We start from the raw sequence: 24,838 nt of genomic DNA, 5'->3' as shown, positions 1-24,838 counted from the left end.
TGGTTTCCTGGTTTCCTGATACAACTGACCCCTTTCCTTCCAGCCCCTGGAGGAGGAAACAGGAGTTCCATGCGGCCCCAGTCTGGAGACTGAGATAGCATTGTCAACTTGGCAGAGCTTAGAACCACCTGGGAGATAATGCCTTCGGGGGATTCACTTGATTAACTTACATAAGGAAACCCCAACTTAACTGTGGATGGGACCATTCCTTGGTCAGGGGATCCCAGACCCTAGTGATGGAGAAAGGGAACTGAGCATCAACAAGCATCCATTGTCCTCTGCTTCTTGTCTATGGACACAACATGAGCAGCCGCTGTCAAGCTCCAGCTGCTGCCTTTGATGAACCGCACCTTGAGCTGTGAACCAGTATGCACTCTTTTCCTCTTAAGTTGCTTTTGTCAGAGTATCTTATCACAGCAATGGGAAAGGAAGCTAAGACAAATACAAGCATCCCGCCCCCAAGGTCATCCTGGGTCCCTTTTTGGTCTTTCTGTCTTTCTTCTCTGTGCCCTTTGTGTCCCTTGTCACACTCCGATGAAAGCACATGGACTCTGACTTTCCTCTCCTTCTGCCTATTAATCTGTATATTCCAGACCCAGCCTTCACCTACAAGAAATAATGAAAGCACACGGACTCTGATTTCCCTCTCCTTCTATTATCAGTACATTCCAAACTTTGGCTTTCTAATATTATATTTACCTAAAACCAACAAAATTCATGAGCTCAAAGGAATACCCAAGTTCAGAAAACTTTTGGCACATCCTATATTACACGGTGTTCGCTATTACACGGTATCAGTTATAGTGGCAGTGCGGATCAGGGTGAGGAAAGAGTCACAGGCCCCTCTTCAGCAAACCTCCATTCCCTGGGAGTTATGGCCTGGACAGTGCAGGGTGAACCAATAGCAGACAGAGTGGCCCTCCCTCCCCAGCACCCAGTGCATTTGGAGAGGATGTTTGCATGAAGGGAAGCAAACAGGTGGTGCTAAGCAACTCTACCAGAGATGTTGATGGGCACAAGGTCAGACTGCGTGGAGCAGGGCTGAAGCCAGCGCTTCTCCTTTAGGATGGGCAGAGGGAAGGGGCCATTCCAGGCAGTTTGCTTGTTGGCAGGAGACAGGCTCAGGCAGGCCTCCGGGGCCCTCACACCCTGGGTTGTGGTCTCATCCTCGCTCAGCTGCCGCTTTGTAGGCTGTTGGGAGAGAGGGTGATGGAAAGGGTGTGCTTCTGAGTGGTGAGGAGCTGGTGCCCATAGGATGGCTGCTTAGGCAGAATGATTGGAGTCCTCTTGAAGGCAGGAAAGCATGTACAGGCTGCCAGGCTAGGCCCCCACTGTGCAGGACCCTTCCCAGTGGGACCTCGAGGCAGCCCTGCTAGAGAGCAGTGATGAACAGCAGCAGCTTCCAGGGGGTGGGGAATCACATAAGCAGTTCAGGATCCCCTGTCGGTGGGTGCATGCTGGCTCTCCCATGTTGGGGAAGAGGCAACTCACCATCAATACAAACTCCAGACGCTTGGCAGACTGGGGCCTTGGGCTGGGAGTAGGCTCAGGGGCCTCATCAGAAGAGCGGAAGGTCTGCCCCAGAAGTCTGGCCTCTGAATACTGTTCCTCATAGTCTTCTGAAAAACAGCAGAGTGGAGACACACTCTAGGGGGCCTCAGCCAAGTGCCTGGCTCAGGGAGGACCATGAGCTAGCTAGGCTGCTGCACTAAGCTGCCCAACCCGGCTTGCATTGCTTCTTTGCATTATTTTCTGGCCACTGGATTCAGAAACGGAAAAGTGCTTGGTTCCCAGGACCATGAGCGCACAGGAGGAAAGAAAGTCAGTAAATCCAGGCTGGGCTGCTTTGAGGACCATGCCCTTTCTTAGTGGTCCCCCACCTTAAGCACTCAACTGGGAGCCAACACTAGGGATATAGACACCCTTTGCTAAACATTCCATTCTCTGAGGCCTCAGGTGTTCTAAGGAACACTGCACGATGCAAGAAGAGATCCACACTGAGAAGGCCAGTTTGGAACTCTGTCTTGGATTACAAGAACTTTATGTTTTCTTCGAGATAAAGTCTTGCATCTAGCCCAGGCTGGCCTCAGAACTCAAGATCCTCCTGCCTCAGCCTCTTGAGTGCTGGAATTACAGGCGTCTGCCACCATACCTGGCTGCAAGGACTCATACTTGATGTTTTCTAGATCTGGTTCCACTGTGGATGGGGTCAGGCTAGGGAGGCTAAAAGTAAGGAAGTCAAAGGTGGTGGTGGCTAGAAGGCAGTTCACAAACAACACGAGGACATAAGTCCATGGAAGACTGGAAGGGGGCTGACCCAAGCAGTGGCTTAGACGAACCGCATTTAACGTGAGGGCTTGAATCTGGTACTGGGGCTCGCTCTCAGGGCTGATTCTCTGCAGCAGAGCCCCTCCTCTATGCTCAAACTCTCTTCAGAAGCCTTTCCAGGTGCCTTTTCAGTGTCAGGGCAGACACCTAAGGAACACTCCTTCCTTTGGGCTATGGCTCCTGGGCACGCCAGGGAAGTTCTTTTTTGTCAGAAGTAGAATGTGCCTCTCTGAGTTTCTGCGTACTGGTTCTGCACACATTCACTCTTTTCTCCTCCTGCATGGTAGCCCTTCCTTGCTGGACACAGGGTTCGTGGCTATCTCTCAGCATCTTGCTTCTCTGAGATTACCTCTGCCCTTTGCCGAGAGTTAGGGGTTTCAGCTGCATCTCAGTTGGGAGGCCCAACTGCACTGGAGTTAATGTTTGCTGGCACGGAGAAATAAGAACTGATAAGGCCCTTTGTACATTTAGTTTCCATTAGGCACCTCATGGGGGATCCAGCTCTGTGTCCAGTGTTTCTGAAAAATCTTGAGTAGTAAGAGAAATGCAAAGGTAGCAAGAGATGGCTGTGTGTGTGTGTGTGTGTGTGTGTGTGCTGTGTATATGGTGCTGAACATAGAGTCTGGGGCCTTGCACAGGCTACCACTGAGCTACACCTTCAACTTGGGGATGTGATTTCTATGGAGAAGCTCATTGTGCCTGGGAGGTTATTACAACAGCAGAGTGTGTGGAGTCCAGGTTAGGAGACCCTACAGATGTCCCCCGCCCCTTTTTTTTGGTGCCAGAATTCCAAGTATGAGTGATCAACAGGACAGCTGGAGGTAATGTGGGTCCCCATTGGGGGAATTCTTCCATCCCTCTCTGTGAATTTGTTAGACCCACTAACCCACCTTGGCCTGAATGTTTCCCCCTTATGGACTACTGAATCAAAAAGGGAGGGAGAGAGCAACAGCCCTGGAGACAGAGTCTTAGCATCATCAGTCTGGAAGGTGAAAAGAGAGATGGTCTGGAAGTGTTTTTCTTGCTTGCTTGCTGCTCCCAGGTTCTTCTTTGCCTCCCTCCTGCTGCGTAGCCGCCTCGAGGCAGCCCCCCTCCCTCGCAGTACCTTGCAACAGGCTCTGGAGATTGAGCTGCGCCTCGCGAAGCAGTTCCTCTACACTCGGGGGCCTGCCCGAGGAGAGGAACACGTTCACTGGCTGTCGCCATGACGACCTCGAGTGGGCAGTCGCTGTCGCATTTTCCCGACCTGAGTTAGCTGCAGCTAGGGAAGGAGAGAGTGAGTGAGAGCGCAGCCGCGGGAGCCAGCGGGCTCCCTCCGTTCCCGAAGGCCCGCCCCTGCTGGGGGCGCTTGTAGCTGTGCTTAAAAGGCGAGAGATCGCTGTCCGCAAGATTTTTCCTCGACAGATCCTGCAGCGGTCCCTTCCCTTCTACTCTGCCTGTCTCTGTCCGCGTCACCGTTGCCAGCGCCTGGTCCGTGTCCTGCGCCTACCGCCTCCGGGTCCCGTGCCGCTGCCGGCCCTCTCCGACCCCTGCCACGAGGTAACGGGTCCCGAACGGAGCCCCCGTGGGTGTGGCCGGGGCTCACTTGCACCTTGTAGCCCTGTCACAGCACTTTGGTCTCCTCCTGCGCCCACCTCCGCGTTTCTGCCTCCTCCTGCAGTCCCCATAACTCCCTACCCCCCAACTAGTCACGATGTCAGAGGCGGCGGGAAATCTCAATAGCCTTCTCTTGGCGAATGTGGCCCTGCGAGAGGAGTTAAATGCCCTTCGAGGAGAAAATGCCCATCTGGGCCTGCAGCTCGGAAGAGCCTTGGCCGAGGTTAATTCCTTGCGGGGCAATGCCTCGAGCTACATCCACTGGCCGGTGCCAATAGTGCCGGTTCTTGCGGAGGAGAACTTTGAGTTCCTGCTCCATGAGACCGATCCCACTCCGGTGGAGGAAGTGCCTTTCCTGTGCTGGCCTCCTCCACGCACAGATCCTGACTATGTCTCAGATGATCTTTTGATTAATGTGGTCCAGGACTATACCAACCCCGAGGGGTCCACTGACCCTCCTCTGTCACCCAGCCTGTCCCAACCAGAGCTGCACTCTCCTACCTCAAAGGAGCCACCCTTAGAGGTCCTTATGCCACCGCTGGAGAGGCCAGACATAGAACCCTTTTCAGGCGACCCAGTCTACCTGGCTGAATTTCTGATGCAGCTAGAGACCTTCATAGCAGACCACGAAGACCACTTCCCTGGGGATGCGGACCGGGTGGCCTTTCTGATCTCCTTTTTCACAGGCGAGGCAAGAGACTGGGCTATCTCAGTCACCCAGGAAGGAAGCTCATTGTGCGCCAACTTCCCGCGCTTCCTGGATGAACTCCGTAAGAAATTCTGTGGCCCCATCCCCTCACATGTGGCTAAAAAGGCCATCCGCAAGCTCAAGCAGGGAGACTGTACCCTGGGCAGCTATGCAGATGCTTTTCAGTTCTTGGCCCAGTTCTTGGCTTGGGATGACTGTCGCCTCCAAAACCAATTCCTCAAAGGCTTGTCAGAACTTTTCCGAAAGGAACTCTTATGGTCAACTGAAATGGCAGACCTGGATGAGCTGATTCTTGAGTGTGTGGAGATAGAAAGGAAAGTGCGCGTCCCCAAGCCAATCTCACTTCCTGGAGTTCAAAATAGCTTCTGCCCCTTGGATCCGATTCCTAATGAGGATGACAATGAAGGAATAGAGTGCTACAGTGAGGATGAGGGTGAGGGTGAAGAGGCAGGCAGGTACAGGCTGTATTTGAAGGACCCGAGGAAGCACATGACAGCTTTCCCACAAGATCTGAGGGAGGAAGAGGAGGAGATGAGGAAAGAGGAAGAAGAGATGGAGGATGAGGAAGAAGATGAAGATGAAGGCGGGGATGAAGAAGAGGAAGAGGAAGAGGAGGAAGACAAGGAGGAGATGAGGAGGAGTGAGGATGGTGATGACAATACGTATGAGCTTAGGGTCCTGGAACTAGAACAGGAGGAAGGGAGGGAGGAGATCCAGTATGAGCATGTGTATGTGCATGACCACATCCATACACGTATGTATACACTTGCTGCCCACCATCACGGCCTACATGGAGAGCTGATGGAGATGGATGAACCTCTCCTTGTTGACACTTCAACCCAGACCATTAGCTCTGCAATAGGCTACCATGCTGAGAATCACTTGGGCGTACCACCTTCCACAATCCATTCTAGCAGACAGAGGAACCAGACTCCAGTCCCACCTCTGGAGGGCCTTCCAGGTACCGATTCTCCCTTCTACAGCTCACCACCACTCACTGGCCATGCAGGTCGCTTGGGGCAACGCCAAATGCGAAGACGTCCCTCCTCGGGGGTGCTGTTCTGCCTCACTCCTAGCCAGGGGAGCCACCGAGCTACTCAAGGCCGAATCCGAGTGTGAATGCTGGGGTGAGTCGGCCATAGGGGAACACACCCTTCTACTGCACCCCTTAACCTTGCTATTGCTGCTGTCTGTGCCCCATCTACTGCCCAGTCCTTAAGAAAGCTCCAGCCCTGGAGACCTCAAAGAAGACCTGCAGAATTCCAGACTGTTTTGTAACAACAACCAGAGAGTGAAATGTGCCCAACCAAGGCCATTTAGGAAAGGAGAGGTCAGTACTGAAGCCCTCTTGCCATGTCCTCAGCTCTGTCCACGTACTAGTTGGAAAGCAAGTCTCTGGGCCTGTTCTTCTACGCGCACTGGTCACCTTTGTCTTTTCCTCTACTTGTCCCCAATCTTTGCCTCTCCTGTGCATCTTTGCCCTGTGTTCTACACCTTTATCCTGACTGGTTCAACAGGACTTTGCCCAGGGCCTCGTGGATCTGCCCCAGTCAGTGATGTAAAGTACAGGCTACCCTAAACTCTTAATGCTGCTGAGGCCACTTATTAGACAATGAATAGGACAACAGCAAGACATATATACTGGCCCTATTTCCAGCAGAAGGGCCTGAAGAGGAGCCTCCAGCCAGTGCAGTGAGAGTATGCAAAAGCACGTGTACAGTGGACGGCTTGATGGAGACTGACTCTCTTTGGCTGAAGGAGGCAAACTGACTTCACTTTGAGCGCTGGGGTTTACCCTTCCCTCAGACTCCTGCACCAGGGCCCTTGAACAGGCTTTGGCCAGTTTCCCCTTGATGTTGCCTAAAGGCATTATGGGTAGAAGGAGGCCCGAGGTGGCAGCAACACCACAACTCAGTGTGACATCCTAAAGAGTGAACCGGGAACAGGGCCTTCTTTTCTTCGGCTAGGCTTTGGGCTGCAGCCTCAGCCAGAGGCCTCTGAGGAGACTGTGCTCAAGATTGTGGGGATGGCCTTGCTGGCCTGCTCTTTAAGCCCCTCTGACTCTAAGGAGTCCTCAGTTCTGAAAGGAGAAACCAGGGCTGGCTCTCCAGAGACTACATTCGTTGTAGCACTGCTGTCTAGGCACCTCTATGGCTGTCACGTGAGGGTCAATCTCTCCCAGGCCTGTTGTTGAACTTCAATTAGCCAGGGTGGCTTAAGGGGTGACTGCCTCCTATATATACTCCAGGGACTTTTTGGGCACAAATTCAGGTGCCCCTAGAAAGAGACCTGTGGTTCACTTTAGGTCCAGAAGATACTGTTTCTGCAGTGAAAACTACACATGTATTCTATCAATGCTGGCCACAACAGGATAACCCAATTCACTGCTGGCCCAGCCTGTCCCTGCATAGTGAACTTCCGGTGTAGCACCTAGCAGCTGGGGACAGTGCAGCCCAAGTATCTGTGGCCAGCAGGAAGAGAACAGGGTCTCTTCCCTGCATGCCTTCCTCACTGGAGTCCGAAGATGAGAGGCCAGCCCTAGAATTTGAATCTAAGGCCAGAAGAAGGAACCTGAGGAACGGGAGTCCTCGACAGAGCCAGTCCTCAGACTGGCTTACGGTGAGACCGCTAGTCATCAGCCAGAGGTAAGGGGCCTGTTTGCTTAGCACTTTTGTCTCTCTTAGCCGGAAGCTCAGTGGAATGGGGTTCCTAGAACCTGTTGCTACCTTTTACAATGGTTTCCACCCCCAAAAGAGAGGAGTTAACACAGAGTCATTGTGGAATATTTGGGAAGCAGAGAACACCACAAGGACAAAATAGGCCCCCTCACAAACATCCAGAATCTCGCCACACAGAAGCAGCATTGGTTTCTTTCTTTCTAGTGGGTTCTCATTGCGTTTTCTCAAAGCTGAGGCCATCCTGCTGGAGGGCCAGCAGCGGGACTGAAGTGGCTGTCATCTGTGTGGCGCAGAGCCATCTCACCGTCCCGAGGTGTTAGACATTTCAGCTGTTTGATTTCCCCGATCCCACCAGGGCAAGAGTAAAGAACCATGTGAAGACTCTGGTTTGTGTCTGTTTTTTTTTTCCAGCTTATTTCCTCAGGCGAGCGTTCCCAAGGGGGGAAAACATTATTCTTCGAAGCTATGGACCCTGTCTGCTGATGTCACCATGCTGGTCATGCTGCCCGTGTGCTTGTGGAGAAGTACAAAGAGCAGGCGGCTTGTACTGCAAATTCCACAGACCGCCTTGGCACAGGCTTTGCCTGGCCCCATGGTGCTTCTTACCCTGAACACTTGATGCTTCAGCCAGGGAGAGAGCACATGGGGACTAAACTGGTTTGTGGGCCTCCGGGGTCAGAGGGGCCTTGAACTTCTGTTGACCTTTCCCCTTCTTTCCCAGATCTTCAATATTTGTTGTGATGTGACAGCTACAGAAACTGTCCCGAAGCTTTGAGTGCCTCCTCGGGGTTGAAAGGGGTAGGGGTGGGGGTGGGGGTGGGGTGGGGTGGGGTGGGTGCATGCAGGGTATGAGGGTAGCCCAAGGATATCCAGAGGCTCCAGAGAAGCAAATGTGTTATTGTTATTACTGTTACTGTTGTATTATTGTGTTGTGAAGAGAAATTGTTCTGTATGCCAAAGCTTTCTCTCCTCAATAAAAAAACTTAAGGGTGTGTAAAGATTGTGTCCGTCTGTGTTACTGAACAAACATAGATGGGCATCTGTGCTACCTCCTTTCCCAGGCACTTTAACTGATCTGTGCTAGCCTGAAGCCTTGAAATCCTTTAGGGGGGAAAAAGGTCCAGCAATGATATGCAGTTCTTGGAAGGAAGGAGTAAAGACAGGCAGGGTGGAGAGGGAGGGCCCTTCTACTTTGGGACACTAGATGGTGCTATGGGACTCCAGTGAACTAGCTGGAACCAAATTCCCAGAGCAGGCCAAGGGGGGCCAGCAAGACTTCCCTGCTTCTTTCTAGCAGACTGCAGAGTCCGGAAAAACTGCACCCCATTCTGGGACTTGCTTAGCTTTCTCAGGCATGAGTTAAAACACGTTTTTCGCTATTGAATCCCTGCTACTTGTGAGTGCTGGGCTAGGCATTGAGGCTCTGCCATTATCCTACATCCTGATAAGCACCCTGGGCAGCAGGTTATTTATTGGTCTCACCCTCTTCAAGGTAAGGCTACAGGCTTAGAAGCCACTGCCCTACAGGGTGACCGTGAGCAGCTTCTTTAAGGCCCTGTAGTTGTTGGTAGGCAGCTCCTGGGGCAGCTCTTCTCTGCCCCGAGACTCCTCTGGGCCTACTGTCTAACAAGGCAAGCCTGTCTCCTGATTCTGCCCTGTTCTGCCTCCTCACAGGATTCCAGGGGAGAGACAGTCCTAGTTACAGAAACATGTTTGCCCTTGACCCCTTGAGAGGAAGAAAGGGAGGAGAAAGAACCATTTCACCCAACACTGCTGCAATCCAGGCAGGCAGGCAGGCAGGCAGGCAGGCAATGCTGTCTCTTTTCAGAACAGAGGAAGCCAAATCTCAGGAATCGTAGTTCTGATGGAGGCCTCTGCGTCAAGTGGACTGTATCTGGGGGCTCTGAGGGTAGCATCCAGGTGGTGGTCTGTTCTGTAGAGAAAGCCAGCAAGGCTGACCCAGAGGCAGTGCTGAACCCGTGGCTGATGTCCATCCTGGGTAAGGACGGGGCTATACAGGCTGTGAGCTGTCCCAGTGAGTACTGGGACTCCTTCTTGGGCCTTAGGGAGTCCAACAGGATACCCATTAGCCTAGAGATTTCTCATGATGTTGCAGGCAGGGGCAATTTGGGGTCAGTTTGTATAAAGACTAATGAGAGCAGGTGAAGGACAGGAGGAAAAAGGGTCAACTGTGTACCTGTCCTGTGGGCTTCCAGGCCTGCCCTCAACCCCATCCTCTCTCTGGACACACCTTGTTTGCTTGTTTAGACATTAATTCACAGAGCCAGCTCATGGCATGGGATACAGCAGAACAGCAGCAGCAGGCTGGTCCATAACTGGAAAAAAGCAGGTGTATAAATAAGCCTCTGGGTGGAGACCCAGGAGTAGCTGCTGAGGATCCCTGTAGGTGTCAAGATGCTTAGGGGACTAGAGGATGCCAACCTCAAGAATGAAAATGCAACCAGGCTTTAGGAAAAGAAAACACCCCTCCCCATGCCTCACAAAAGCCTGAGTGTGAGAGATATAGCTTGAAGAAGCTGGCAGGCTATAGAAAGATGTCACTGCTTTTCTGGGTTGCTGCTGTCACCCAAAGATAGACAGGCTCCACTTGGAATCCTGGGCACCCAACCTAAAGGAACCTTGAACCTCATGGCAGCCTTTTTGCATGCCAAGAATAAGAAAATGCCAGAATAGAAGAAAGGAAGGAGGAAGGAGTAGAAGGATGAAAAAGATCACCCCAAACCATCTTCCTTTAAATGATCTTTAAGTGAGGAAACTGGGATCTGAAAGTTCACACAGCTGGCTCAAGGTGACCCCAACAGGGTGACATCCAGAATCTGTGCTCCCAGTCTTTACCTACACTGCCCATAGAATCAGTCTCTGGGATTCCTATGTCTGAAAAACTTCCTAGGCAATTTGAATGGCCAGTCTAGCTGTGGGGGACTAAGTAGCTCCAATGACACTCACTGGCCAGTTCCAACCCTTTCCATACAGCTCCCAAAGAGGGCACCAGGCCAGAGGTACAGTTCTAATAAATAGTACAAACTGGAGAAATAGATGCCATAATGATTCCCCGCATATACCACGGTCTGGTGTGAGCTGACCCCTCCCTGACCCCTGCCTCAGATTCTAAGAGGGAAAGTCCCATAGGGTGCGTGTGCAAACATTTGTCTTAGAGAAGTTGGGCCTATCGTTGTGAAGCCTTGGCCCTCTGTGACCAAAATTGGCTTCTGGGGCTCAGGAAGGGATAATGTGGACTCCTGGGGACAACCACCTAAGGAGTGAGGTTGAGACTACTCTAGAAGGCCCTCCAGTTAGCAGGTCCTCCATCTTGCCCAGACTAGGGAAAGCACAGCAGGCCATCTCTCCCCAGGGACCCTGGGCAGAAACACAAAAGCTCAGACTTCTCAAGTTGCCTTGGTAACAGGGGATCTACTTGGAAGAAAACAGCTTCTTAAAGGCTTAAAAGGGTGGCTATTTCCTTTGACAGTGAGCAGGCTCTGACCTGTTCCCTGCACCCCCGTTCCCTTCCTGCCAGTCTCTTACACATGTAGAGTAGGGGCCCCTTACCTCAGCAGCACTCCGAAGGTGAGTAGGGTGGGACTGGGACATGGGGGCCCAGGATGGTAATATGAGAAAGGTTAAAGTGGGAGTGTGAAGAGCTGGCCACGGCTGGGGTGTTGGGGAGGGGGGTGAGGCAGGTTTTATTTTACAGGGCCCACATGTGGCAGAAACAAGGAGGGTCAGTTCCCCTGCAATTCCTGTCTTTCTTTCTACCTACCGCACATAAAGAAAACCTGGTTGGGGTATGGAATAAGCCGCAGTCTAGCCAGTCCAGCCTCTCGATCCTTCAGTCCAGCCTTTCATCATCTCTCCCCTAGACTACTGCTGTGGTTCCTCGCTGGTCTAAGCAGCCTCTAATATCTGCTCCTACTAATCAACCCATTTTCTCTGCATCTGAGGTGAGGTTACCGGGTGTGTGCATGCACACGCGTGCTATAGTGAGAACCTTCTGAAGAGGGAGGGAAGGAAGGGGAGGGGAAAAGGAGTGGGATTCACAAACATTCCTGGCTCCATTCCAGCGGCAATCTGCTTAGCTCCAAGATGACTTCCTATATGAAACCACCTCCACTCCCAAGCAGCCCTGCCTTTTTGAGCTCCCCCTCACCCTGTACTCCTGGCCCCATAGAACCATGTAGCTGGAACTCCACTTAAGAGGAACAAGGGTGTTCTGGGTTGTAACATGAGCACATCGCTACAGTGCCTGTGCACTGTGAGAACGTGGACTTTCCCCGCAGACTATGCTGCATTAGTAGCGCCTTTCGAAGGAGGTCTGGCCCTTTAGACCTGGCTGGTGGTGTGCATGCGAATCTGGGGCGGTCCTCACAAAAAGCTAGAGGGGAGACAATAGGAATTGTAACCATCTAAGCAGGAGAGGGGATATTCTAATGACAGATTCAGGCTCCTCCTTTGTGCTATCAGACTTCTGAAACAATGGAGCCCAAAGAATTAAAAATTTCCCAGGAATCCCATGCCGGCAGTAGGGAAAGGCTGAAGTCACCCAGAGGAGAAACTTGCCTCCCAGGAAGAGGCCTGACAACTTATCAAACCAACTTGCAGGACAGATCAGAGCCCAGACTGTAGTGAGTCAGTGATTCACCTCCACATCTGTAACCCCAAATACCAACTTGGGAGTCACTGGACCTCTTTATCTGTTCCTCATCTCAATGTGGCCACACTGAAAACCACTTTTATCTGGTTTTCATTATTACTTCTCTCTTTAATTGGTGTATTGAGGACAGGAGGCAAAGCCTAGCTTATTCAGATGGCCAGGGAGCTAGTTGCTCCCCCTCTCCCCACAGACAGGGTTTCTCTGTGTAGCCTTGGCTGTTCTGGAGCTCACTCTGTAGATCAGGCTGGCCTCAAACTCACAGAGATCTACCGGTCCTTGTCTCCTGAGTGTTAGGATTGCAGTCGTAAGCCACCACATCTAGCTCAAAGATTTGTTTGTTTAGACCTTGAATTCACATAGATTTGCCTGCCTCTGCTCTAGAGTGCTGGGATTAAAGGCGTGTACCACCATGCCTGGCTCAAAAATGTGGTTTAATGTGCTCTGCCTGCATTACACCTGCAGGCCAGAAGAGGGCACCAGATCTCATTATAGGTGGTTGTGAACCACCATGTGGTGGCTGGGAATTGAACTCAAGACCTCTGGGAGAGCAGCCAGTGCTCTTAACCTCTGAGCCATCTCTCCAGCTCTTCCTGCTCCCTCCTTCTTAGCTGAGATCCTTGGCAATGTCCATTTTCTCTCTGAGGGCAGTGACGTCCTCTCGCTCTGTTGTGAAGAGTGACCTCCACTGGGCTTTAGGTTTATATACTCGCCCTGGACCTCAGCTTCTGCCATTCTTGAGTTGATCACTGTGCTTCTCTGTGTCTTGCTTCCCTTTTTCTAAAACTGGAGGCCAGAAGAGAACGCATTAATGCGCTCATTGGTATGTTCTATCGTCTTTGATAGGTGATAATAGCCCAGACCTAGTTAGCCGGACTGACCGTGAGTCAAGCCCAGATGCTCTACGTTTAGTAATCACCGCAACACTCCTATGAGTAGCGCTAGCAGTCCAGCTTTAGTGGATTAAGACACATAGCACGGAAGTGAAGCCGACCAATGTCATAGCACCAGCATGCAGACAGGCAAAGTTTTGTGGCTCGAAATGAGGCCCAAGAGAGCTAGGCACACACCCACACCCACACCTGTAACCCCAGCACTGCGGCAGATGGATGGCAAGTTCCAGGCCAGATTTGGCTACCTAGTAAGACCCTGTCTCAAGAAGAACAAAACAATGACACACAACCAGGACCCAGGCATGGTAGCTCATCATGCCTTTAAGTCAAGCACCTGATAAACTGAGGCTTTCCAGTTTAAGGCCGGCCTTGGCTACATACTGAGACACCTCACCCCCCAACTCCCCCCCGAAAAAGATCTCAGCAAACAAACAAAAGTACACCAACACCAAAACAAAACAACAAAACTAGGCTCAAGAAGCAGAACTAGTCTAAGATCTCAGGCAGAGTCTTAATCTTTGGCAAATCACGTGTGAACTCCTCCGTCAGTTTGGGAAACCCAGATTCTTTCTTATAATAACATTTTTTGGAGATACAGTATTCCTTGCCTTACATGCATAAAATATATAGCATGACAAAGGAGATCAAGCATATGAAACTGTCATAATTTTTAAAAAATCATTTTGTGGTCCGGTTCTATCCCTAATAACAAATTAAATCACAAGGCCTAATGGCAAATCTAGAGATTAGAGTCTGGTGGTTTCTGAAATTTAACAACTGTAACACTATACAAAACTAGCTGTGATTTTTCTTGGTGAGAAAGTCCCGATACAGCTAATATCATTGTGATTTGTGGCCTCCACTCATACTTCGAGGAAATGTTAAAATTCTGTTCATGGTTAGTGGGGGAAAAGATCAAATCATTTTTCTACCCCAGTTCTTAGATCTTCTAAGTTCTAGCCGTAGACCTGTTGGTGATCCAGGGAGTTCCATCCAATTAAGGAGCCTTGCCAGAGGGCATCAGAGAAAAGACAATGGCTGCCCTGTCAGCTGTGAGGACAAGCTGTGGGCTGGCAGAGGGACAAGTGTGTGGTTTCTCTTTCAAGAACTGTTTACAGAAATCATGAAGTCTGGCAGCTCCCTCTTCCTCTTGGTCCTGAGTCAGCAGCCTGGGGTGGGGCTGATGCTGTCCCAGTTGGTTTGGGTTTCTTGTTCATTGCACACCCAGCCCAGAGAGTTGACTCTCTCCTTCATTTTCTCACCAAGGAGATGTCGGTGGGGTTTTGCTGTTTTAAAATTGAGACCTACTTGCAGGAGAAACAGATGTCTCCTTAGGAGTCTGGAAACAATCGCAAAGTAGACATGTTATTGACTCTAACATATTTTCTGAGCTAATGAATGCTTTATCACAGGACCTGGGGCAGGCTTGGGGCATGCAGAGAAAAGGGGAGAACCTCCCAACTGGGTTAGTCACCCTAGATCATCAGGCAGAATCCACCTTAGTCTCATATCTCAAATGCCTCTGCCTGCCTTTCTGAGTGTCTCACTTGTCACCTGAGTCCCTGCCAACCAGGACAGCACAGCACTGGGCACTATGACCATAGAGACATATGGTCACAATGGTAGGAGGCCTTCCTTGCCTCTGCTCCCATTCAGGACACAACATAGACAGTGCTCTGTAAGATCAAGCCCCAAGGCTAGCCACAATGGTTTGCTTGAGGGGCCCTGCTGGTCAGAACCTGATGCCTTCGGCGCTGTTCCAGGCGCTCATACTTACTCAGAAATGAGCAGCTTTGGCTGAGGGCCATGTACTAAAAAGCCGCAGCTTAATTCCCACAGTGAGAGGTAGGGCTGTGATGGCCCTCTGCACCACAGTCACTGGGTACTAAAGACACTGCTTTAGAATAAGTCTGCCTCAGTCAGCACAGGGAACAGAAAAGAATGCTTTGGGCCTCAGGCTGAAAGCTACACATGCAGGAAGGAGAAGACTTACTTTCTTGCCTGTAAAAGGGCATGCATATGGCATTCTTAGATGCCCAAACGCCGGCGGAAGGTACCCAAATGGGATTTCAAAAGAACTTCAGCTAGACTAACCAAGAATAAGACACAGAAGGCTCTCAATGACTAAACCTCAGAAGTAAACATGGAAACACTATAATTGACCTTATAGAAACAAGAGAAGTAGAAGGGAAGATGCCGTGAACAATTGTGTACCCAAAAGACAGCCTAGATGAAATGACTAAATTCCTGGAAAGTCACAAACTCTCAAAAGTGACTCAAGATGAGGCCAGCGAGATGGCCCGGCAGATACAAGTGTTCGCTGTGCAAACCTGATGGCCCGAGCTCTATCTCCATGGTAAAAGGAGAAGAGACTAGACTCTAGAAAGGTGCTCCCTGACCTCCACACATGGTGGTGGCTCCAATAAGAATGGCCCCCACAAGCTCAGTCACCAGGAAGTGGAACTGTTTGAGAGATTTTGGAGGTGTGATCCTATAGGAGGAAGCATGTCACTGGAGATGGCCTTTGAGGTTTCAAAGGCCAATGTCAGGTCCAGGTCTAGTCTGCCTGTCTGTCTGTCTGTTGCTCCCTCTTTCCTTCCCTCCCTCGCTCCCTCCCTCCCTCTCCCCACCCCTCTGGTTGCTTCTGGATCAGCTTGTAAAGCTCTCAGCTACCGCTCCAGAGCCATGCATGCTGCTCCCTGCCATGATAATAATAGACTACGCCTCTAAAAAGGTAAAGTCTCTGATCAAATGCTTTCTTTTATAAGAGCTGTTTTGGTCATGGTGTCTCTTTTTAGCAATAGAACAATAAGATACACATGCTCTGTGGCATGCTCATGCCTGCGCGCGCGTGCGCGCGCTCACACACACACACACACACACACACACACACACACACACACACACACACACCTGAAAAAAAATTTTTAAAGTGACTAAAGAACTAATAGAAAGTTCAAATAATCTTATAATAATTAAGGAGACTAAATTATCTACAAAGGGAAGCCCAGGGGCCTGGGAAGATGGCTTATCAGTTAAGAGCACTTGCTGGTCTTGTAGAGGACCCAGGTTCAGTTCCCAGCACTCATAGGGCAGCTTAGGTCCCGGAAATCTGACTCTCTCTACTGCTTTTCACAAACATTGCATGTATGTGGTTCACAGACTTAGATGCAGGCAAAACATCCATACACATAAAATACGAATGAATAAATCTTTTAAAAAAGAAAAAATATTTAAAAAAATGAATGAACAAATATAATACAATACATACATATGATATGATATTTTTTTTAAAAAAAGGAAAAGGTCAGAAACATGGATTTTCTGCTTAAGTTACCAAGTACTTAAAGAAAACCTAACACCAATTCTTTATACATTCATTCGTTCAAAAGATCAATGACAATGTAACAGTTTTCCATTAGGCCAGTGCTACTCCGACACTATTACAGGTAAAAAAAAAAATGACACAAGTGCAGACCATTATCTCCTATCAATATAAATGTAAAAATTCTCAACAAAACGTTAGCATACCAAATCAAGTAATATGTATAAATAATCATATACTACTACCGGCTAGACTTTATTATAGAAATGCAAGATTGTCTTAACATCTGAAAATCAATGTAATGCATTGTATTAATTCAATCTCCGTTCATGTCAAAAGCATGCAAACAAACTAAGAATCGATAAAAGGCATGTAAAAGAAACAATAACATCACACTTAATGTGTTGAGACACTGAATACATTCCCTCTAAGATCAGAAACAAGAGCAGGGTGTCTACTCTTTACTACTGCCATTCAACATTATACTGGAGTGTGGTGATTTGAATGAGAAATCTCCTCACGGGCTCATATATATGAACATTTGGTCCCCAGTTGGTGATGCTGTTTGGGGGAAGTTATGGAACCTTTTGGAGATGGAGCCTCCCTGGAGGAAAGGCATCACTCATCACTGGGTTTAGGCTTTGAGGGTTTTATGACCTAATCCCACTTCTTATTCCAGCTGTCTGCTTCCCTTCTACAGATGAAATGTGATCTCTCTGCTTCCTGCTTCTGCTTCCATGCCTTCCCTATGAAGATGGATTCTATCCCTCTCAAACCATAAGCTACAATAAATCCTTTTTTCCTTAAGTTCCTTTTGATCATACTATTTTATCACAGCATCAGAAAAGTAACTAATACATAGAGGTTGTAACCAGAATGATTAAATAAAAAATAAATAAAATATGTACAGATTGGAAGGGAAGAAGTAAATTAAATTTCAAAGACATGATCTCATGCATGAAAGATTCTTAGAAATCTATTAGAAATAGTGTGTTTCATATGAATCATAAAAATGTATTATTAAATACTTGCAACAAAAATCTGAAATGAAACCAGGAATGATAAATATTGCAAGCCTATAATCCCAGCTATTCAAAAGGCATCAGCAGAAAGCTATCAAGTTCATGGCTAGCCTAGGCAACTTTGTGAGACCACATTTTCAAACAAAAATTCTAAGAAAAAGAGTTAGGGATGTAGCTTAATGGAAGAGCTCCAGCCTGGCATATACAGTTCATTTGTTATCCAGTGTTGAACACTAATTAAAAACACCCAATTTTATTTGCAATAACATCATAAAAAAAATAAGGCAATGTGGGATAGAGATGACTTAATGGGTAAAATCACTACCCAATGACCTGGCTTCCATGTGTGAAATATAAGTAAAAAGCAGATGTGGCCGGGCCATGGTGGTTCAATGACTTTAATTCCAGTACTCAGAAGGCATTCAGGTTGATCTCTGTAAGTTCAAGGCCAGCCTGGTCTATACAGTGGGTCCCAGGAAAGCCAGGGCCACAAGGAGAAATCCTGTCTTAAAGAACAAACAAACAAGAAAAGCAGATGTGGTGGTGAGCATCTATACTGTCAGTATTCCTCCTATAGAGACACAGGAGGCAGAGCCTGGAGAATCACCTGGAAATCTGTGGGCCAGCTATCCTGGAATTCACTGCTCAGCAACAGAAACAAGAGAAATACTACTTCAACAAAGTGAAAGGAGAGAAGGGACTCCCAAAAGCTGTCCTCTGAACTCCACATGTGTACCACAATATGTATGTACCTACCTACCTACCTACCTACCTACTCTCTGTCTCTGTCTCTCTCACACAAAGTAAACACACACACACACACACACACACACGCACGCACACTTTGTGGGTGTTGTTGAGACAGAGAATCTGGAACCACCTGTTCCAGGTTCTTTATTCTTCTTAAAAATATGTTTATAGTAGGGCATACTGGCACATGTCTTTAATCTTAGCGCTGGGAAATAGGGGAAGCTTAGATCTCTATGAGTTCAAGGCCAGCCTGATCTACAGAGCAAGCTGCAGGCCAGCCAGGGCTACACAGTGAGACCTTGTCTTAAAACACAAAATTCCAAAGAATTTTAATAAAAAGAGGACCAAGAATAGTGTTCAGTGGTTCACTTTATCAGTATTTCTAAGACCCTAGGTTCAATCTGAAGTACCAACACCTCCTCTCCAAAAAGAATTAAGCACACAGGAACACATATAACAAAAGCAGTGCAAAGTTTGTATACTGGAAGCTACAGGATGAAAAAGTTTACTATGAGAGCAAGAAGAAAGACATTCCATGTTTATGGATCAGAATACTTAATATTACTAAAATACTACCTATATTGGTATAGAGATGCAACACAATTCTTATTAACACTTTCAGTTTCTTTGTAGAAATTCACACAGGGACCCTAAAGTCTATATGAGAATTAAGATATTCCAAAACTGCTAAAACAATCTTCAAAAAAAAAAAAAAAGTTGGAGGACTCACTTACTGATTTCAAAACTTTATATAAGCTTTTGATAATTAAGTTGTTAATTATCAAACGCAGTTAAATATATAAAGCAATATAACAGGATTGAGAGTCCAGACACAAGCCTTGCTCATCTACAACTAGCTGACATTTGACAAAGGTGCCAATTCCACTCAAGGGAAACAGTCTTTTCAAAAACTGGTATTGGGGCAACTGGTTAGGTAAATGAAAAAAAAAAAAAAAAAGGAACTGAAATCCATTCTTATGTGCACACAAAAGTAAAGCCAACTATACCAAAGACCTATACATAGCAGCTGAAACTATACAACTTGGGAAACATAGGTATAAGTCTTTGAGACCCTGGATTAGATGGGTTCTTAGATATGACAATAGTAGAAAAATACATACAAACTGGACTTCAATGAAATGGAAAACATTTTGTCACAAATAATTCCAGATGGAAAGTGAAAAGACATCCTAGAGAATCAGAGAGCATATTTGCAAGTTATGTATATGATAAGAGACTTGCACCTAATGTTTAAGCATCTCATAAATCAATGAGGTAAATAGTCTGGATCAAATATTGGCAGGGGAGCTTAGAACATATCTCTCCAATGAAGATATATAAATAGCCAACAAATACACAAAAAGATGTTCAATACACAATTAATCATCAGGGAAACAGAAATAAAAAAAACTACTTCACATCCACTAAGATAGTAATAATAATAATAATAATAATAATAATAATAATAATAATAATAATAATACTGCTGTTTAAATGTAGAGAAAGTAGTCCCTTCATACACTGCTGATGAATCCACTTTGGAAAACAGCCTTGCAATCTCCAAAGATGTCAAACACGATTTTGCTACTAGGAATATACCCAACAGAAATGAAAATGTATGCCCATATAAAATGTAAACATGAGTGTTTACAGCTGAACTATTTACCCTAGCCTCAAAGCGGACCAATCCAAATGTTCATCAACTGGCAAGTACATAAACCAGCGAATTATACAAAGAAGCAGAAGTACTGATACATTCTCCAGTATGGACAGAGCTTGAAAATATCCAGCTGTGTGAAAGAAGCTGGCTGCCAAAGGTCGCATAGTGAATGATCCCATTTCATGGCATCCAGAACAGGTAAATTCATACAGTCAGAAAGTATATCAATGCTTGCCTAAGGCCGGAGAGAGGCTTGGGAGGAAATGGTGAGTGGCTGATAATAGGCATATTAGGGTGATGCTCTAAAATTGATAAGGGTGATGGCTGCATACTCCCTGAAGTTCCTTTAGTGCAGTATAAGCCCACTGCATTGCACAACTGGAAGCAGGTGGATTTTATGGTGAGTTCACGCTTTGTCGCAATAAACCTATTCTGAAACAAAACAAACAAGCAAAACCCACAACCGAACAAGCCTTACAAAGCAGAAATGTGCTGAAACATCAAGACAAGATGGGAAAATATGACAAACTGCAACAATCCCGGTGCATCTCAGTAAAGCCCAGGGAGTGACCATATATTAATAGGCATTGGCCCCATCAAGGATTAAAGCACTTATTGGGATGCAAAGAAATATTCTTTAGAGGCAGCACCATACTAAACTCTTACTAGTGTCTATATTCTGGGGACCATAATTTAAAAGGGACAGGTAGAGCTGGAAGTAGCATATGTGGTTGTAGCTTCAAGCTCGGCCCCGCCCCGCCCCCACCCCCACCCATACATTCTTCCTACAATCACCTGAGCTGGATCTTGGCCCTACAATCAGCTCTCTCTGCCCCATATCAGATTTCGCAGTCCAATCAGGATGCTGGAACTTAGGGGAATGGAGATGGCAGTGAGAGGAGTCCACTGACTAGCTGGATACCTCTGAAAATTAAAATCTACTTGGGCTATCATCGGGTGTTTCCGACATTGCCGCAGCAATCAGTGAACTTGCACAGCTTCTAAGACCTGCCTGCATCTTTAACGGACGCTCTCCCTCTCTGCTATGTCCACCTTTTAGTCTCAAAGCCATTCCCCCCCACCCCCCCGCTGACCTCCCTGGCCCAGCCATTTTAAATACTGTGGTGAAGCTTCCTCTGGTGCAATCAACATTTGTTCATATCTTCCCCCATCTAAACTTACGGAACCTTCAGTTTGCTTCTACAGCAACGTCATCAGCCTCCTGTGCTTAGATGGGGAAGAGATCCATGTATAGCGGTCGTGCCACCCTAGTCTTCAGTAGCCATCTTGACTTCCATTCTGCCCATTGCTTATTCATCAACTATTATGCTTCTCTGCTTCATCAGCGTGTACTCACTAGATTCTAAAGATATATTATCTCTAACCATATTTCAAAAGTTTGCAACCGTAGGAAAGAAATCATTCATAAGTTCACCTTAGCCATTTACACACACACACACACACACACACACACACACACACACACACACACTCATACACATATACCACCACAGTAATGATAGAATTTTATTTAGCAAATCAAGGGACTTTTGATCCATTTAAAAACCACTGCCATGCTGAAGGAATATATATATATCCTGTGAGGCAAATGCTATTATTTTTTAAGATTTATTTATTATGTATGCAATGCTCTGCCTGCGTGTAAACCTGCAGGCCAGAAGAGGGCACCAGATCACATTATAGATGGTTGTGAGCCACCATGTGGTTGCTGGGAATTGAACTTGGGACCTTAGGAAGAGCAGCCAGTGCTCTTAACCTCTGAGCCATCTCTCCAGCCCCGCAGATGCTATTATTTCCCTCATGTTACCGATGAAGAAACTGAGACACTGAGAGGTCACAGAGCCTGTTCAAGATCAAACAGATATAACCCAGGATTCTTGGTACCAGAGTTGGTGTTCAGAACTCTTTGGGGTAAGTAAAACCACAGAATATTTAGCACCACTTTCAGATATTCCAGTTGAGGAATGGAACCCAGAAATCTGCATGCCTAACAGGTTCCTGAGGGACGCTGATGGTCTTGGTGCAAGGACTATGCTTTGATAAGCACTGCCTTACCCTATGCTGCCTTTGACAATAACACATAGCTCAGGGACACCTGGAACCCAAACAGGAGTGGCCAGGAAGGTGGCCTGACTTGCCACCCACCCTCTTCTCTCATTCCCTCATCCTTGCAGGAGACCCATATCACAAGGAAGCCATCTTATTCGTGGCAGCCTCCGACACAATTAGCTAAATGTGATCCCGTCCATTAAAGGGATTGATAAATCAGTCCCTGGCTGTGAGGCTGCTCCAACTGCTGCTGAATTAATGCCCGTGCTGTCACTTGCCTGGTGCCTGCAGCCAATTGATCTCACAGGCTAATAAGATTAACTCAAGATTAACTCAGCTGGACTGCCTACAACCTCCTCTGTCCCCCAAACTTGAGAAAATTCAGGCTTGTTCATGGTGTTAAAAAAAAAAAAAAAGCTGTCATTACAAAAGGAACAGACTTATAGGAAAGTAAGGGCTTCACTAAGATCAGCTCAGGTTTCTACTGACTGAACCCAGAGCAGCAAACATTGATTGTGAACATGGGCAACCAACAGGCTCAGTGTTAACAAGGGGGAAGATTTGTCCATTTGACCAAGAAACAAATAGTTAGGAAGTTTGGGCAGTTATGTTCTAAGAGAGAGAGAGAAGAGAGAAGAGAGAGGAGACAGAGACAGAGAGGCAGAGACAGAGAGACCGAAACAGAGAATGGCACCTTGGAGTTGGACATATCTAGTTTTGAGAAGGCCTCTACCTAACCTAGGTGTGTGAACTCCTTGACCTTAGGCTTCCTCATTAATAAACTTCCAGAGATGTTAAAGGGTTATAGGGCCCAAAGCAGTGCCTTGATCCTGGGAAGCACCTAAACTAAGGACCCGCCCACACAGACCTGCAAAGACTGTTCATTGCCCAAGGACAGTGAGTCTGCACAGAGGCCAGTGCCTAGAGTGGAGATGCAGTCAGGACTCACTGCAGTTAAACAATGGTTTTTTTTTTCCTCTTTTTTTGAAATCCCTTCAGTGTGGTTGCAGCTTAGTAGAAGAAAGCTTGCTGAGTATGTATGTGTGAGGACCTAGGTTCAATTCTGGGCACACATATGTACAAGCAAGAAAGGAAGGAAGGGAAAGAAAGAGCAAAAAGAGGGGGAAAGCAAGCAAGCAAGCAAGCAAGCAAGCAAACTCCTAATATCTACCTTCACGGAGGTGACCTCTGCTAAGTGGCGGGTGCTTTGATGAGCCACCCAGATCTCTGCAGGAATAAATGATTACCCTCCTGATGCTGGAGTTGCCAAAAGAAGGCATTTTATTAGCCAGCCGCTTTGAGGGTTGCTTTATCTAATGTCACACCTCCTTCTCCAGCTGTGACCTCATCTCCAACTTAGAGCGACACAGAGGATCCAGCTCAGCTCCAGAGCCACCCCCCACCCCCTCTGCATTGAGGGAGTGTTGGGGAGGAGGCTTGTTCTGACAGCACTGAGTTTACAGTAGCCCTTTGACACACCCACTTTCCACAGATGAGACTCTCAAGAGCCCCCCCAACACACACACACACACACACACACACACACACACACACACACACACACACACCCCAGCCCTCCTGCACCACTGTCAGTATAGCTGACTCGGCGTGGGGTGAGGCGATCTCTACTACTGACAGACGACACAGCCCACCGTCACCTTCCCACTCCCTTTGCCCGCTAATAGTTTCTAGACAACTTCTCTCTTTAAAATTTTGTCAACTTTTATCTGTCATGCTTTTCTTTTTATTCTCATTTCAAAGACAAGTTTATCACGGTTAGAGATCAAAGCAAATGGACTGAACAAGGAAAATCCTAATGTGACATGAGAGGCCAGCACTGCTGATCCCTTGGGTGTATCTTTCTGGACATTTTCCTCTGTCAAACAAAGATGCGATCATACTGTAAACATTAGTCTGCGTTTGTGTAGCTTCTCCCTTGCTACCATGATAAATATTTATTGCTTAGTTACCTTGTAAGAACCAAGAAGCGAAGGCTCAGGGGCTTGTGGGAGGTCAGAAGGAAGCATCAGATGTGGAAACTGAGGTCCTGGATGAGGAAGGGCTCTCCTGAGGGCCTATACCGGGTGAACACGACAGAGGCTCCTCTCTAGCCACTTGAGAGCCCCCCAAATTACCTTCTGACCTGGCCTGTGTCTTTTCAAATGTCTGAGTTGCCCAACAAGGTTCAAAGCAGGAAAGAAAAGCAGGAAGTGACACGTCTGTAAAAGTGTTGCAAGAAACCGAGGCTGGCTCGCCAGCGTGCCTGGGTCCAGTGCTCCGCCCTCAGCCAGGAATCTGACACTAGGTGGGGAGCTCTCAGAAGGGTCAGAAAGCCGTGGACAAAGTGCTTCTCTCTGTTCCTGCTGTCCCTTCTCTTGCTTGGTCCCTTGTCACTCGCTCTGCCTCCTATCAAAGGAGGCACTGCAGCCCAAAGAAATTCTCTTCTTGAAATTCACTTAGGAATGAGGCTGTGACTTTTTTTTTTTTTTTTTTTTTTTAGTTTTTCAAGACAGGGTTTCTCTGTAGCCTTGGCCATCCTGGACTCACTTTGTAGACCAGGCTGGCCTTGAACTCACAGCGATCCGCCTGCCTCTGCCTCCCGAGTGCTGGGATTAAAGGCGTGCGCCACCACGGCCGGCTGAGGCTGTGTCTTAATTGATACAATCCCAAATGGGAACATGTGCGACAAAAGAAAAAAAAATAGACGAACCGGACTTCATTGAGGTTACAAACTTTTGAGGTTCAAGGTTCGCCGTGGAGAAAACGAAAGGCTTCGCAGTAGCTGGGACTGCATGCAAAAGAGAAGGCACTGGATCAAGGCAGTCAAAACTCTAGCGTGGACGGGGAGGAGGGGCTCATGAGGTTCCATTTAGCTGAGGGGCTACGGGTAATCCAGGCTGCTACCCGAGGGACAGTCAGTTTACTTTAGATGCAGTTCCTGCTAGGCTGCCCACACTCCAGTGGCCAGTCCTACACCCACATCCACACTGGCAGCACTACGTGGACTCAGTGGGTTTAAAAAAGGAACACATTAAGATGGGAGGGGGAAATGGTGGGCAGGGATAGGGGAGGAACTGAAGGGGAAATGGGGGTTGGATTTGAACAAAATGCATTGTATGCATATGTGAACTTCTCAAT

At 47.7% G+C, this 24,838-nt stretch overlaps 2 protein-coding genes across 9 annotated transcripts in view; one reads left to right on the top strand and one right to left on the bottom strand.

The window, feature by feature from the left end:
• Nhsl2 (NHS like 2) overlaps positions 1 to 24,838 on the bottom strand; it is a 246,807-nt gene that overhangs the window by 8,962 nt on the left and 213,007 nt on the right. For 2 of the 8 annotated variants that reach the window (XM_051142200.1, XM_051142198.1), the window contains exons 2-3: positions 1,492 to 1,619; positions 999 to 1,191 (exon numbers count right to left, since the gene is read on the bottom strand). The exons of 5 other annotated variants lie outside the window; for them this stretch is intronic. In XM_051142200.1, coding sequence (XP_050998157.1) covers positions 999 to 1,191; positions 1,492 to 1,494 — 196 coding nt within the window. In that variant the 5' untranslated portion in view covers positions 1,495 to 1,619. Of the gene's footprint in view, positions 1 to 998; positions 1,192 to 1,491; positions 1,620 to 3,433; positions 3,590 to 24,838 lie in introns of all 8 variants that reach the window. One more of the 8 variants, XM_051142197.1, reaches the window with a different exon arrangement.
• Rtl5 (retrotransposon Gag like 5) lies at positions 3,606 to 6,989 on the top strand. Its single transcript, XM_051142206.1, has one exon. It carries the CDS (start codon positions 4,022 to 4,024, stop codon positions 5,750 to 5,752), a length of 1,731 nt encoding a protein of 576 aa, XP_050998163.1. The 5' UTR covers positions 3,606 to 4,021; the 3' UTR covers positions 5,753 to 6,989.

Source organism: Acomys russatus, chromosome X (assembly GCF_903995435.1).
Source record: "Acomys russatus chromosome X, mAcoRus1.1, whole genome shotgun sequence".
Lineage (NCBI taxonomy): Eukaryota > Metazoa > Chordata > Mammalia > Rodentia > Muridae > Acomys > Acomys russatus.
Note: the sequence above shows the minus strand (reverse complement) of the source record. Positions and strands in the feature narration are given on the sequence as shown.